At 46.1% G+C, this 17128-nt stretch overlaps 1 protein-coding gene across 4 annotated transcripts in view; it reads right to left on the bottom strand.

Annotated features, from left to right (window-relative positions):
* LOC140190800 (uncharacterized) overlaps positions 1-17128 on the bottom strand; it is a 66376-nt gene extending 49248 nt beyond the window's left edge. For 3 of the 4 annotated variants that reach the window (XM_072247650.1, XM_072247654.1, XM_072247653.1), the window contains exons 1-2: positions 17039-17128; positions 1359-1453 (exon numbers count right to left, since the gene is read on the bottom strand). In XM_072247650.1, coding sequence (XP_072103751.1) covers positions 1359-1453; positions 17039-17057 — 114 coding nt within the window. In that variant the 5' untranslated portion in view covers positions 17058-17128. Of the gene's footprint in view, positions 1-1358; positions 1454-3749; positions 3819-17038 lie in introns of those variants that run through there. The other variant, XM_072247651.1, reaches the window with a different exon arrangement.

The raw sequence follows: 17128 nt of genomic DNA, 5'->3' as shown, positions 1-17128 counted from the left end.
CCATCTGTTATTTCTTGCCGATGGATAATTGTGTATGGGCAGTACTTACACAGAATTCGCTCAAATTGGGGTTCCGTTAACCAAAACCTCCCAACTTTCCTGTTTGGTTGGTCCCAAATCATACCGACCGTGTTGTTTATTGTTTAAGAGAAGTGGCTTTCTCACCACTGAGGCCAGTGGCTGTTAGCAGAGCTGGCTAACGAGACAAGTTTCTGTATGAGCCCGGTGAAGGGGCTTCAGTTAGTATGGGTGCTTTGTGATTTCATTGGCTATCCGTTAGAGTTCAGGGAAATAGTGAACCCTGGGGTTCAGAGACAGCCTGGGAGAATACTTCCCCAAACCCATGACCTCTAGACCAGGGCTATTCTAGGTTGGTACTGAGTGACAAGGCTCAGGGTCATTGTGAGCTTAGTCCAGAATGTTCCGTGCAGTTTACTTCAATCGCTTTGCCAAAAAGGCCAGAATTTATTGCCCATCCCTAACTAGCCAGGAGTGGGTGAACAAAAGCCAGCCCCTTGAACATCCTGGTGAAGACATATACACAGTGTAGGTAGGGAGGGAATTCCAAGGTTTAGATCCAGCAACAATAAGGAGAAGGGCCATAAGTCACGCACCATCCGACCGTGGACATATATCATAAGCTCAAAAATAAAACTAAATTAAAATGCATGAATGTTTGGGACTGAGGCTAGGATATCTCACATCTGAGCCTTGTCAGAGAGTCATACAGCATGGAAACAATGTCTTCTGTCCACTACGTCTATACCAGCCATCAGGTTGTTGTCTATGCTAATCCCAGTCACTTTGGCCTAAAATTAGATAGTCCAGATCTAAATCCAGGACACTGAAAACCAAGGCAAGGGCAGGCCCAATGCCGATGGGCAGAAGGTACTCAGGTGCCTCACACTTTTCTGAGATGACCAGCAACAAGGTTTGCCTGCCTTCACAAAGGTCATGACATTTACCTGGGACATTGGGCTCAAAAGGGAGCTGGTGATCCGATTCCATTGAGGGGAGGAAGACCTTTTGATAAGGAAAGCCAGCGAGTGCTAGGGTTTCCATGAAGTTACCACAGCAACTAACGAGATACTTCCTGTTAACAGTGTCCGAACTGGGGAGTCTCGCGCTCCAGCAGACCCAATAACATTCAGTGTTGGTCATTCACCTCTCGCACAAAAACATAAGGTTTAGATTAAAAATGTATCAGCCTGAATGGGTTTGGAATGAGATGGTTAAACTGTCTAATGGTGGTCACCTCTGTCTGAACTAAACATGTTTGCAATCACGTGCTGGGACAGTCCTGGTTCCAGGTCAAGCTGGTTTTAGATAAGATGGAGATAACTTGGTCTCTGCTTTACCTGCATCTGACTGAGCTGAATGTCAATGGAGTCCAGGAGATAGTCACAGTGGTCTTTCGGGGAATGTGATGTGGTCTCATTTCCAACTTGACTCTCTGTGCAGGGATGGAGACAGCAAGTTAAACTGGTTAGACTTAACAGTTTATTTTGAACAAGCGGAATCTTTATACTATCTGGTAACATCTCCGCCAGTTTGAAAAACGACAGGAATACTTCCCAGTAATTTCCTTTTAAACCCTTCTTTGAAATCCTGTCAGATTAAATTCTGACCTTGGTTTTAGTGGTTCCACAGATCAGAATTCTGATATTCCTCAGGGACTCTCCTGTCTCCTCTCCAATCCAAGAATGACTGGAATGAGCTGAATGGAGGACATCCAACCTCCTCTGTAGACCGCACAAAATTGCTGAAATGTTTAGCATTCAGAGGGAGGCCATTTGGCCAGCTGAGCCATGCTAGTTCTCTATCAGCAATGCAGTCAGTCCCATTCCCCATCTCTCTGGACCAGTAGCCCTGCACTTTGTTATTCATAGAGTTCCCTTTTGGAAGAGACAATGAGTGTTTTCCAGATTGAGTTCATTTGTTGTAGGGAAGGTTTTCTTCATTCCTTCCTCGATTCTTTGTCCATTGGTTCAAGCCTGTGCCCTCTGGTTCCTGGTGCTGACACCACTGGAAACAATTCGACTGTCTTCTCTTTGCTCCATTTGTGACCTTGAAAATCTCCCTCATATCAACTGTCTCTATTCTAACACCCCTTCCAACCCATGCACCAGTCCTGTCCACAGAACTGTGGTTCCCTCTCACCAGGACTATTCCTACAAATCCCTTCTGTATTCTCTCCTGGGTCTTCACATCCTTCTTGTGGTGATGTGACCAACACTAGGTACAACGCACAAACTATGGCTGAATCAGTGTTGTATGGAGGGTCAATATAACCCTGTGGTTTCATTCTCTAGACCTCTCCTAATAGAGGTGTCTTTAAATCCAGTCTCTCAACCTTCCCATTCAGCCACTAGCAGACTCTGTTCCTCCACCCCTTTTCAAAATGCACCATTTACACATTGCTCTTCCTTGCTCCTCCAATTAAAATGTATCATTTGAACTTCACCATGTTGACACAACATACATCTCACTCTTGATCACACTTCCAAGTTATATGATGTCTAGAAGTCAGTGATGACGTTCTCCATGCGTGAGCCTATGTAATTAACGGTTGTACCAAGATGAGTAGAACTCCTAGTACAAAGTCCTAGGTCACACCAGGGTGTTCCTTATTGAGCCCATAAAAATGTTTATCACAACACATTCTGCATCAACTCTTTTATTTCACAGGCTTTGATCATGTTGACAGATTTCTTTATTAAATGGCTTTCAACATTACCCCTCATTAACCCTCAGCAATTTGTCTTGAACAAGTCCCTGATTATTACTTCTAGTAGTTTCCCCAAACTAAACTGTAGTTGCTGGGTTAATTTTTACATTTTTTGAACAAGATTATAATATTTTCAATCCTCTGGTCACTTGACACTTTCCCAATTTCTAAAGGAACTGGGAAGCTTAATTTAATTCATCCCCTCGGCATCCCATCTGGACCTGGGGATTTATCCATCTTAGACATGCAGCTTTTCCATTGTCTCCTCTTTATCAATTCCTGGTCTACGCTACTTCCTGTTCTTTAATTTGGCAGCATTTCCTTCCTTTTGCTAAAAATAGATGGAGTTTAAAACATCATCTCTCTGCAGCGCTAAAGCATCCAGGTTGTACACTATAAACTAGATTATAAACTACGTTATGAACTAGACACAGGATTATATCTACATGAGACTGCAGACAGTGAATAGCAGAAGTTCAAACAGAAAGAGCTGGAAATGCTCAGCAGGTCAAAGTTTAAAGTAAATGTATTATCAAAGTACATAAATGTCACCATATACTATCCTGACATTCATTTTCTTGCTGGCATTCATAGTAGAGATACACCAGAATTAATGAAAAACTACACACAAAGAACTGACAACCAATGTGCAAAAGACAAACTGTGTAAACATGGGATGTGGGGTGTCAGGGAAAATAAATAAATAAATAATACTGAGAACGCGAGTTGCAGAATCCTTGAAAGTGAGTCCATAGATTGTGGAATCAGTTCCGTGTTGAGGTGAGTGAAGTTATCCACGCTGGTTCAGGAGCCTAATGGCTGAAGGGTAGTAACAGTTCCAGAACGTAGTGATGTGGGAACTAGTGCGGCTTTACCTCCTTCCCATAGTGTCCACAGACAGATAAGGGTTAATGTTTCCGATCGATGATCTCGCTAGAAAATCAGGTACAACACTGAACATAAAAAATGAGTAGAGTAGGCCATTTGGCCCCATTTGCTCCCCCACTAACTGATCGCTTACCTCAGCCTCAGGTCCCCGCACTAGCTCCATAGGCCATGATGGACTATGGTGCTTCTTGTAGGATTTTCCATTCAAGGCATTGGTGTTTCCATACCAGGCTGTGATGAAGCCAGTTAATACACTCCCCACTGCACATCTATAGCAGTTTGTCAAAGTTTTAGATGTCATGCCAGATCTTCGCAAACTCCTAAGGAAGTAGAGGTGCTGTCGTGCTTTCTTCATAATTGCACTTACATGCTGGGCCCCGGTCAGGTCCTCTGAAATAAAACACTGAGGAATTTAAAGTTGCTGACCCTCTTCACCTCTGATCCTCTGATGAAGACTGGCTCACGGATCTCTGGTTTCCGCCTCCTGAATTTAATAATAAGTTCCTTGATCTTGCTGACATTGAGACCACTCAGCCAGATTTTCAATCTCCTTCCTGTGTGCTGATTCATGACCACCTTTGATTCAGCCAACAATGGGGTCATCAGCAAACTTTGTCAGAGATGTAAGTTTGAATTAAGATGTTAGAGGACTTAATGTGCAAGTTTGCAAATATGTAAATTTAGATTCAATTTGAACCAAAGTTTGATAAACTCTGAAACATTTTATTTGAATAAAGAGAGTCTACTGGGGAAGTCTGTGAATCCGCGTGTCCGCTGGAGGATGAAGGCCACAGACGGACTGTCTAGGGATTAGAGTACTGTGTACGTGCGTGGGTGGAAGCAACAGGGCATGTTATGTTGCAGTTGCTTTGTCGCTCGATATGTCGTTTTGTTGTGTTCTGTGTTTTATTGTGGGCACACTATGTTGCTGCCAGAATGTACGGTGACATTACGGGCTGCACCAGCACATCCCTGGGCATGCTGGCTGTTAAGTGAGAAAAATAGATCTGAATCTATTTTGTCGAGCAGTCAATCCATGATGGTGTAGTACTCCACCACTGCCACTGGAGGGTGCCAGCGAGCCATTATTTTTACAAGCAACAGGCATCAAGGGTGGGCTATGAAACAGAGTTGATTGTCAATGTGAACAGGTACAGTACAGTGGGGTACAGGTACAATGAAAAACTTACTAACAGGCACATAGGTTTAGACTGATGGATTTCCTTCTTACACTGCAGCCCAGTACCAACAATAGCTGCCGCTCGTCCACACGTTACAAGCACTGTAACTCTACAAAATATAAAGCAAATCTATAGAGGCTGCAAGTATGAGGTTGATAAATGAAGAGGGCGGTTGAAATACTCGGCAAAAAGGTAGCCCTCATGGGGGGGGAGGGAGGGAGGGAAGGAGAGAGAGAGAGAGAGAGAGAAAGAGAGAGAAAGAGAGAGAGAGAGAAAGAAAGAAAGAAAGAAGTGGGCTTTATTCAAGGAATGCCAGTTAAACTCCAGTAACTTCGACTTCAATAGACTGGCAGATTTTTTGGACGACTGGATGTTATTTATATGAACCTGGGAGATTAACAGAGAAACAGGAGATAGATCACTCGGTAGGAACTGGAACCCCAGTGAAGGTGCAGCTAAACATCCCTTGGGTCAGATTAGCAGAACGCGGTGCCCAGCTCCAGAGTTAAGTGGACAGTCCAAGTGCCCGGTGAAGGGGTAACTGTCACTGAGCAAGGGACGGTACTGATCTCCCTGAGTCTACCCTTCAGAGCGACTGGCCCTCTGAAAGGTGAGGGGCAGTGACGGTTTTCCCGAGAACAAACAAGTGGCCAGCACCCCTTCAACGGGAAGGAGCCCCAGCGGCCTCTCACTGACGGGACATCACGGCCTTCCCCCTCAGCGAGTCCCCATCGACGGTGGCGGGTAATGTGGCGTTACCAGCAATATTGGTGTCGGCCACAAACTTACCGACCACGTTGTGACCGTCGTTGTCCACACCACTGGTCAGCGAGACCCCCACAGACTCCCCACTCCTTCCCTCGGCCAATCAGCTAGCTCTTTCGCCCCACATGACCCAACCTTCCACACCTGCCCAGAGTCACTGCTCGGAAACAGGCTGTTCGGCCCATCTAGTCCATGTTGAACTATTATGCTGCCCGGTCCCATCGACCCACCCCTGCCCCATAGCCCTCTACACCCCTTCCATCCAAGTATTTATCTTAAATGTTGAAATACGCCGCCGGCAGCTCGTTCCACGCTGTCCTTCAATCTCTGAGTGAAGACGTCCCCCCCTCGGGTTCTTCTTAACAATTTCAACTTTCACCTTCTGTGGGAATTGTAGCAAAATAACAGTTAAAATGTGTGCTGGCCAAACAGAGCGCAGACACTTTGGATAATGTTGGATCAAACATTTTGTCTACAACTAAACAATTTCTGTATAAAAATAGAATTTCTTTGTTCAAATTACAGAACAGTGTGGCGGCAGGAGCCAGACTGTAAATAGTAAATTGACCAAAGAATTCAACGGGAAATAGAAAAGGATGCTGAAGGGCAATGTTATGATAGTCATGGGAGATTTTAACATGCAAGTTGGCTAGGAAAATCAGGTTGGTAATGGATCTCCAGAGAGAGTTTGTTGAATGCCTACAAAACAGCTTTTTAGAGCAGTTTGTCATTGAGCCTGCTAGCTAGGAGATCAGATATACTGGATTGGGTGTTATGTTAACAAACTGGAATTCATTAGGGAGCTTAAGGTAAAAGAACCCTTAGGAGGCAGTGATCACAATATAACTGAGTTCAAATTGTAATTTGATAGGGAGAAAATAAAGTCTGACATAGCATTATTTCAGTGGAGTAAAGAAAATTACAGTGGTACGAGAGAGGAGTTGGGCAAAGCAAATTGGAAGGAGCTGCTGGGAGGGGTGTCAGCAGAGCAGCAATGGCGTGAGTTTCTGGGGGAAATGAGAAAGGTGCAGGATAAATGTATTCCAGAAATGAAGAAATGCTCAAATGGCAAAATAGTACAACCGTGGCTGGCAAGGGAAGTCAAAGCTAATGTAAAAGCAAAAGAGAGGGCATACAACAAAGCAAAACTTAGTGGGAAGATAGATGATTAGGAAGCTTTTAAAAACCTACAGAATCATTAGAAGGGAAAAGATGAAATATGAAAGCAAGCTAGCAAACAATATCAAAGTGGTTAGTAAAAGCTAATAAAAGAGAAGTGAGAGTGGATATAGGACTGCTAGAAAATGAGGCCGAAGAAATAATAACAGGGGACAAGGAGATGGTAGAGGAACTAAATGAGTATTTTGCATCAGTCTTAATTGTGGAAGACATTAGCAATGTATTAGATGTTGAAGGGGGTGAGGGAGGAGAAGTGAGTGTAGTTACTATCACACGGGAGAAGGTGCTTAAAGAGCTGAAAGATGTAAGGATACATAAGTCACCCGGTCTAGATAAACTGCACCCTAGGGTTCTGAAAGAGGTAGCAGTAGAAATCGTGGAGGCATTAGTAATAATCTTTCAAAAATCATTGGACTCAAGCATGGTGCCAGAGGACTGGAAAACTGCAAATGTCACTCCACTCTTTAAGGAGGAAGATAACTGAAAGGAAATTATAGACCAGCTAGCCTGACCTCAGTGGTTGGGAAGATGTTGGAGTCGATTGTTAAGGATGAGGTTATGGAGTACTTGGTGACACAGGACAATATAGGACAAAGTCGGCATGGTTTCCATAAGGGAAAATCTTGCCTGACAAACCTGTTGGAATTCTTTGAGGAGATTACAAATAGGATAGATAAAGGGGATATAGTTGATGTCATATATTTGGACTTTCAGAAGGCCTTTGACAAAGCGCCACACATGAGGTTGCTTACCAAGTTGAGTGCCCATGGTATTATGGGATAATAACTGGCATGGTTAGAGCGTTGGCTGATTGGTAGGGGGCAGCGAGTGGAAATAAGAGGATCCTTTTCTGGTTGTCTGCCAGTGACTAGTGATGTTCTGCAGGGGTCAGTGTTGGGAACGCTTCTTTTTATGCTGTATATCAATGATTTAGATGATTGAATAGATGGCTTAGTTGCCGAGTTTGCGGATGTTATGAAGATTGGTGGAGGGGCAGGTAGTGTTGAGGAAACAGGTAGGATGCTGAAGGATTAAGACAGATTAGGAGAATGGGCAAGAAAGTGGCAAATGAAATACAATGTTGGAAAATGCATGGTCATGCACTTTGGTAGTAGAAATAAATGTGCAGACTATTCACTAAATGGGGAAAAATCCAAAAGTCTGAGATGCAAGGGATTTGGGGGTCCTTGTGCAGAACACCCTAAAGGTTTACTTGCATGTTGAGTCAGTGGTGAGGAAGGTAAATACAATGTTATCATTAATTTCAAGAGGTCTTGAATACAAAAGCAGTGTTGTGATGCTGAGGCTTTATGAGGCACTGGTGAGGCCTCACCTTCAGTGAACAGTTTTGGGCTCCTCATCTAAGAAAAGATGTGCTAGCATTGGAGGGTTCAGTGGAGGTTCACAAGAATGATTCTGGGAATGAAAGGGTTATCATATGTGGAACGTTTGATGGCTCTGGGTCTGTACTTGCTGGAATTTAGAAGGATGAGGGGGAATCTTATTGAAACCTTTTGAATGTTGCAAGGCCTAGACAGAGTAGATGTGGAAAGGATGTTTCCCATGGTGGGGGAGTCTAGGACAAGATGGCACAGCCTCAGAATAGTGGGGCGTCCATGTAAAACAGAGATGAGGAGAAATTTCTTTAGCCAGAGGGTGGTGAATTTGTGGAATTTGTTTCCACAGGTAGTTGTGAAAGCCAGGTTGTTGGGTGTATTTAAGGGAGAGAGTGATAGGTTCTTGATTGGACATGACCTCGAAGGTTATGGGGAAAAGGCCGGGGAGTGAGACTGAGGAGAGAGAAAGGGATCAGCCATGATTGAATGGCGGAGCAGACTCAATGGGCCAAATGGCCTCATTGTGCTCTGATGTCTAATGGTCTTGTGGTCTAAATAAAGTAGGATTGAGGAACAAGTGCAAGTTTGTGTATTGATTGATTGAGATATTGCGTGGAAAAGGCCCTTGTCAACAGTCCAGTTCAAATGTGACATCACCTTAACCCAGTGATTCCCAACAGGGGGGTTACGTGTCCTAAAGGAGCGTTAGGGGAAATAGGAGTCATTAGGGGTGTTCAATATTCTTGGGGAGGGTAAGCGACACCCTGACTTGAGGCACGAGACCTGACTGACCACGTCAACTCACTGCCGTCGTCAATATCCAATTGGCATTCTCAGTTTGTGTTAAATTTTTATTTTAATCTAGCCCCTTTAATGATGGATAAATACATATGGCGTGATCTCAGAGTCTGAAGGTCATGAAGCCTTGAATTTTAATCTTGCTAAAAAACAGGAACTACAGAAAGTGCATCAGTACAATGTTATACACCAAGAGTATGGTTTTATTCCGTTCCATCAGATCGGTGACGTCCCATGTGTCTTATTTGTAATACTTTACTCTCTAATAAAGCCATGAAACCATCAAGATTACAGGAATCCTTCTGTAAAAGACACCCTGGAAAGGCCACTTATGGTATTACTCAGTTCCAGAAGATGAAAGAAGCATTTGAAAAGCATAGCACACTCGAGTCATTTGCCAAGAAAGCTAAAAATTACCTTTACAAGGGTTCATTGCTTCTTATAACATTTCCAAAATGATAGCAAAGTGTGGAAAATCTCGTACAATTAAGGATTAACAATGCCTCCTGTATCAGAGATGCTCACTACTGTTCTCAAAATGGATACCAGTATTTTAAAATCAATTCCTCTGAGTAATAACTCTGTAGCTTGAGTTGTTGATGAAATGAGTGAAGACATTGAGTATTAACTATGCACAGAGCTACAAAAAAAAAGAATTTGGGATACAACTGGGTGAGTCAACTGTGTGAGACAGTGTGGCTTTGCTAATGGCACATGTACAGTTTATCAACAATGGAAAAGTTTCTGAAGAGATTCTCTTTTGTAAGAAGTTAAAAACAAATATCAATGGAGAAACAATCTGCAAGCTCAAAATGTATATTGAGCATAAAAGTATTCCATTTAGGAACATGATTTCTTGTGCAACAGATGGAGCACCATATACGACAGGTCACCCTGCTGGTTTAGTGGCATTTATGAAAAAAGAAATTCCAAGTTTGTTTGCAATCCATTGTGTAATTCATCAACATCTCACAGCCATAAGCCTCAGCCAGTGACTTTTTCAAGCATGACTCTTGTAATATCTGTTATCAACAAAATTAAATCTCAACCATTAAATAGCAGAATATTTTGCCAGTTATGCCAAGATAAGGATGAAGAGTTTGAACACTTGCTTCTTCACAGTGAAGTGTGTTGGCTGTCAAAAGGCTGCTGCTTAAATATTTCTTTGATCTTTTTGACACTGTAGTTGAATTCTTGCTCAAAGGTGACAAGAGCGGGGGAAACAAGGTTGAACTTCTACGTGGAGATGTGGCATACCTAATCAATTGGTACAACAAAATTAACATTCTAAATATGAAACTGCAGGGCCAGAATTTCAATTTAATCCGGGCAAAAAGTGCACTGTACACTTTTATTGGAAAATTGGAAATATATAAGCAAAACATTGGGAGAAGAATGTTCTCAGTTTCCCTGAATGGAAAGTTTGGCACTCTCTTTCACAGATGGTGATTTGCAAGAGTACTGCTTACACATGCAGTCACCGAAGAAGGATTTTCAGAATTGATTCAAGGATTCGAATGGTCTGGAAATTCTGGACTGGATAATTAACCCATTTATTTGCAAGGTGGAAGAACAGGTAGAGAACTTGCAAGAAGAAATTGTCAAAATTCAGAATGATGAAGAATTATTTTTTAAAATAGTCAGCTTTTGTGGCATGTGGCTTTGGAAAAGAGCCAAACGGTTCTTCATTGCATTTCCATCCTCCTACCTTGTTGAAAGAAGCTTCAGTGCAGTGAACCACATACTCACAAGAAACAGAAGCCGCTAGGACATTGTTACCCGTGGGGACTCAAGGCTTTTGCTGTCACATCTTGAACCAGATACTTCTCTTGCTAAAAACCATCAAGGTCAAGGATCACACTGATATCCAAGCTGCTGTACAGCACACAGATACTGTGTAAGCTAGGTTTAAAGACAAATAAAAATTTAAAGCAGTATCATTTTTCTCATTTTAGCATATGGTAGACATGTTTTTGCGCTATGGGGGCGCTGGAAAGTATATTGTACCTAAGAGGGGTGTTGGCAAGTATGAAGGTGCTTTAGGAGGCATTGGGCTAAAAAAGGTTGGGAAATCTGTCTTAACCTATGAGCTCTAGTCCTAGCAACCTCAGTGGAAAAAGCCTGCTTGCATTTACTCTATCTATACCTCTATCAAGTAGCTTCTCATTCTCCTATGCTCGAGTCTAGGGAACAAAGTTTTCGCCTATTCAACCTTTCTTTATAACTCAGGTCCTCAAGTCCCGGCAACGTTATTGTAAATTTTCTCTGCACTCTTTCAGTTTTATTGATATTAAGGTAGGTGACTAGAACTGCACATAATATTACATAAATCGTCAACTCTCTTGGTTACGTATTCAAAAAAGTTCAATCAAATTTGGAAGACACAATGTCTCACACTCAAATCCATGCGGACTATTCCAATGCTGCTAGATCCTGCCCGACTCTCAGAATCCCCGGCAGTAACTTTCCCACCACTGACATCACGTTTATCGACCAGGGGGTTCTCCGGCTTGTCCACGCAGCCTTTCTTGAAACAAGGGCGCAGAGTTAGCCCTCCCATTCTCGTGAATTCTATTAGAGCACCGAGCGTCAGTGACAACACCCCTCCCCTCAGTGCTGGCTATGGACTGCAAACCGAGCAGCAACCTCGACTGGGACTAAGTCAGGAGGGAGAGCGGTGAGGGTATGTGAAGCACCTTCAATTACTCCGAAAGACTGAGGTTTGGTAAAATACTGAAAGGCTTTTATTCGCTGTACAATACGACCTCCACAGTGAGTGTCTGCCCCCGGACTGAGGGGGAGGGGCAAGGCGAGCACCTTTATACAGAATTCTGTGGGAGGAGCCGCAGGGGCAGTCAGCAGAGGTGTGTGTCCAGACAGGTAACCGAGTTACAACATATATACATGGTTTACCACAGTACGTTAAACGAGGCTACGGATTTCTGCGTGGAAACGCGTGAGACAAGTGGACGGCGGCCCAACCCTTGACAGCAAAACAAAAGCTGAATGATGCGTGAAGCTCATCAGATTGACCCTGCGGGTGACGGATTTTGGGTGGTGTGCTGCGGACTGCAGGCACCTGGGTGGGTTTCACTGCCGAGGAAAGAGCCGGCTAACACCACAATCTGACCAAAGGGCGAGAAGAATATTTCACTCACGGGAGCGGAGGGGCCCACAAACGGGCAGAAAGTTGCTCTCTGCATTCACCCCAAACCGTCCGCGTCATAGCAGTGTCGTTTCTCTGAGGGCCAGTGAATGGAAAGGTTATCACGCCACTGAAACAACTCAAACTAATTGTGCCACATAAACACCAAATGCAGATTTCCGGAGAGCACAATTTGCGAGAGAATTCGTTAAAAATCACGACAATTGCAGTTACATGGCAGGAATCTGTTGTACTTTGGCTGGGACTGGATAGCACCTGTTCAGTGTAAAGCAAAGTGAAATCTAATGATCCGGTAAGTAACTTCCTGGCTTCTATCTAGAATGACCGTTGCCCTGGTAACCTGTACCATAAAACTCCGCAAAAATCTGACCTCATTCTTTCCTCGGGTCAACGACAAACAATTCCTCTGCTCTCCGTTTAGGGTTTCTAAAGCGACGGCTTCAAAAGAAGTTGCACGCAGGACGCAATATAAAAGGACCCGGGCGTGAAAACTGAGACCCTTCTGGTTATCCCGAGCCACTGGGAGACGAGCTGCTGAATTGTCCACGGGTTCCAATAGAAACATTAGTCATGAAGTGACCCTCACCCACACTGACCCCCACCCACACTGACCCTCACCCACACTGAACCTCACCCACACTGACTCCCACCCACACTGACCCTCACCCACACTGACTCACCCTCACTGACCCTCACCCACACTGATCCTCACCCACCACAGACACTCACCCACACTGACCCTCACCCGCACTGACCCCCACCCACACTGACTCACCCACACTGACCCCCACCCGCACTGACCCCCACCCACACTGACTCACCCACACTGACCCCCACCCGCACTGACCCTCACCCACACTGAACCTCACCCACACTGACTCCCACCCACACTGACCCTCACCCACACTGATCCTCACCCACCACAGACACTCACCCACACTGACCCTCACCCGCACTGACCCCCACCCACACTGACTCACCCACACTGACCCCCACCCGCACTGACCCTCACCCGCACTGACCCTCACCCACACTGACCCCCACCCACACTGACCCTCACCCACATTGACCCCCACCCGCACTGACCCTCACCCACACTGACCCTCACCCGCATTGACCCTCACCCACACTGACCCTCACCCACCACAGACCCTCACCCACACTGACCCTCACCCACCACAGACCCTCACCCACATTGACCCTCACCCACACTGACCCTCACCCACATTGACCCCCACCCGCACTGACCCTCACCCACACTGACCCTCACCCGCACTGCCCCTCACCCACACTGACCCTCACCCACCACAGACCCTCACCCACACTGACCCTCACCCACCACAGACCCTCACCCACATTGACCCTCACCCGCACTGACCCCCACCCACACTGACTCCCACCCGCACTGTTTTACCCTCACAGATCCTCACCCACCACAGACCCCCACCCACACTGACCCTCACCCACACTGAACCTCACCCACACTGACTTCCACCCACACTGACCCTCACCCACACTGACTCACCCACACTGACCCTCACCCACACTGATCCTCACCCACCACAGACACTCACCCACCACAGACCCTCACCCACACTGACCCTCACCCACACTGAACCTCACCCACCACAGACCCCCACCCACACTGACCCCCACCCACACTGACCCTCACCCACACTGACTCACCCTCACTGACCCTCACCCACACTGATCCTCACCCGCACTGACCCTCACCCACACTGACTCACCCTCACTGACCCTCACCCACACTGAACCTCACCCACCACAGACCCCCACCCACACTGACCCTCACCCACACTGACTCCCACCCACACTGACTCACCCTCACTGACCCTCACCCACACTGATCCTCACCCACCACAGACACTCACCCACACTGACCCTCACCCGCACTGACCCCCACCCACACTGACCCCCACCCGCACTGACCCCCACCCGCACTGACCCTCACCCACACTGACCCCCACCCGCACTGACCCTCACCCACCACAGACCCTCACCCACACTGACCCTCACCCGCACTGACCCTCACCCACATTGACCCCCACCCGCACTGACCCTCACCCACACTGACCCTCACCCGCACTGACCCTCATCCACACTGACCCTCACCCACCACAGACCCTCACCCACACTGACCCCCACCCGCACTGACTCACCCAAACTGACCCCCACCCACACTGACCCTCACCCACACTGACCCCCACCCACACTGACCCTCACCCGCACTGACCCTCACCCGCACTGACCCTCACCCACCACAGACCCTCACCCACACTGACCCTCACCCGCACTGACCCCCACCCACACTGACTCACCCACACTGACCCTCACCCACAGTACCCATACGAGTATCTTAGATTGGCCTCTACAGTCACCGGACATAGACAAGTCCTTCGAGAACGGGTGTAATGCTGCGACATTGTCAGGCATTAGTCAGACCACATGGAATATTGTGAGAAGTTCTGGGCCCTTATCTCAGAAAGGATGTGCTGGCATTGGAGAGGATCCAGAGGAGGTTCACAAGAAAGATCCCAGAAAATACAGGATTACGACTTGAGTGTCTGAAGTCTCTGGACCTGTACTCACTGGAGTTGAGAAGAATGAGGGGTATTTTTTTGAACCTGACTGAATATTGAAAGGCCCAGATAGAGTGGATGTGGAGAGGATGTTGTCTACCTGGGGGAGTCCAGGACCAGAGGGTACAGCCCCAGAACGTGGTTGAAAGAGATGATGAATAAGCCAGGCTGGAATGGCAGAGCAGACTCCATGAGCTGAAAGGCCGAATTCTGCTCCAATATCTAATGGAGAACATCATACTCAACTCAAGTGATAACACCATTGCGCCTACACCCCTCCACATGTGATCCTACAGTGTTGTATTCTCCTTTGTGTGTTCAGATCCTGCCCTGGCCTCATCTTCCTCCAGAGCACTGACCCTCCAAGAGCTCCCAATGACTGGACATCCCATATCTCCTGAGCACCACCCTCCGAGATTTCCAGGCCACAAGATCTCCTATATCAGCAGACCACCGACCCTCCAAGAACTCAGCACCACACAGTCTTGGCCTCTTGCCCACTCCCATCTCCTTTGCCCTACCACCAGTAGCCAAGCCTAAGCCCTGGAATTCCTTCACATATCCCCCAACATCTGTTCACCACTCCTGCTTGAAGCATTTTATTGCATTAAGTACTTTCCAGAACAGTGGATCACCGAAAACATTAGTGGCACCGACTTGAAGCTCAGATAAAACTCCTGTCGATAAATACTGTGTAAATAAATATTGTGTTTTCCTCCCGGCAGCGCTGATCTACCTCCTGTAGATTTACAAAAAATTCCCGTTTGACAAGCCTGAGAACAAAAGCTGGAATTACAGATGATAAAAATAAAACAAAGATATATTTAATTCTTCAAAGTAAGATTTTAGTATCACAGACATTACATTCACAGATTAATGTCGATTGTTAAACCGTGAGAGCATTTGCAGAGATTGTGGAAAGATTTATCAGGCCTCGTTTCCTGACACTAATCGCATTTGATGATATCGCAGATTTATCCTGAACAAGCTGAGAAACCGAGTCATCATTTTAAAGTGTGGAGATGGAAGTGCAGAGGGGAAATGTCTTCACCCTGGTCACTGGGACATGAGTTAATTCACCATAAATCACCGCTGGGTTATGTTACAGACCAGCACAGCTGAGGTCAGGCAAAGAACTGATGCCCGAGGCAAACGGAGAGAGGTCCTTGATGACCCGGGGGAAAAGGTTATGCATGAATCTCCAAGACATTACAGGCCAAAGGAGACAAGAGTGCTTCTCAAAGAATTCTAGAGTTTTATTTTTGCTTTTCCCAGTTCACACCGCAATCTGTGCACGTTCGTCTCTCTTCGTATTTATTACTCAGTTCACTCTGTGGGTGCGCTTCATACAAACAAGGAAATTACATGACAATAAACTAATCTAATCTAAAAATATTGTAGGTTCTAGTTTTCCTTTTGAAAGTATGCTGTGTGAGAGTAGCGATGCACTTTGCCGTTCAGACGCGTGAGGTGTGGATGTGGTTCGCAATTGATTGATTCAATGCACGGCCTGGGACCGTGATCCCAGGTAGAAAACAACACAGGTAGAACCAATTTCCCCCGGGATCAATAAAGTATGACTATGACAATCACTCGTCCTCAGTCTCCTCACCCAAGCTCCCAACAACCTCTGACCCCATAGCTCACCCTCTGACCTTGTCCCCACTGACCACACACCCGCACCTCACCCTCTGACCCTGTATCCTACTCTATCTGCCCTGCCTGACCCTACCCCTCATCGTAACCCACAGTGCAAGTGAAAGCGGCCGGCAGGCAGGATCTTCCTTCAACATGAGCGGCCCTTTTCTACTTCAAACCGTGACATCTATGGACGTGTACAAAGAAGCGTCTCCCAAATTATACCCCGTCCCCCGATTGTTTTCACCCAACCGTCAGGCGAATCGGTCCTGAAATTGCCGGATCACTGGGCTGCGGGCCACAACAACCGGAATTCACCATTTAAACCGGCATGCGCCGTCCAGTGACTCTACCAACAGGAATTCTGCAGATGCTGGAAATACAAGCAACACACATCAAAGTTGCTGGTCCTGACGAAGGGTCTCGGCCTGAAACGTCGACTTCCTAGAGATGCTGCCTGGCCTGCTGCGTTCACCAGCAACTTTGATGTGTGTTGCAGTGACTCTACCGCACGGATTGTGCCCCAGTCAATACTACAACCGACTAGTTCGCCGCTTTAACCCAGTTAACAAGTTTCACCGTGTCAAGACTCCAGAACAAAAACGATTAATGTGTTTTAACCATCTAGAATTAAACTGCGACAAACAAATTGAATGGACATTATATATTTGTTCGCTTAAAGCTTAGTAATATAAGTTCTATTTTCCATTGATACATTATTCATTGCATTGCTTGTAGACATGTTATAAAACACTAACCAGTTGGAACTGTCTCCATTTACAATTTTACGAAGTTTTGCAAATTATCCGCAAGCGGTGTCTCCGGGAACCTGCTCCAACCCCCAATCC

The sequence above is a fragment of the Mobula birostris genome, chromosome 31 (assembly GCF_030028105.1).
Source record: "Mobula birostris isolate sMobBir1 chromosome 31, sMobBir1.hap1, whole genome shotgun sequence".
NCBI classification, from domain to species: domain Eukaryota; kingdom Metazoa; phylum Chordata; class Chondrichthyes; order Myliobatiformes; family Myliobatidae; genus Mobula; species Mobula birostris.
Note: the sequence above shows the minus strand (reverse complement) of the source record. Positions and strands in the feature narration are given on the sequence as shown.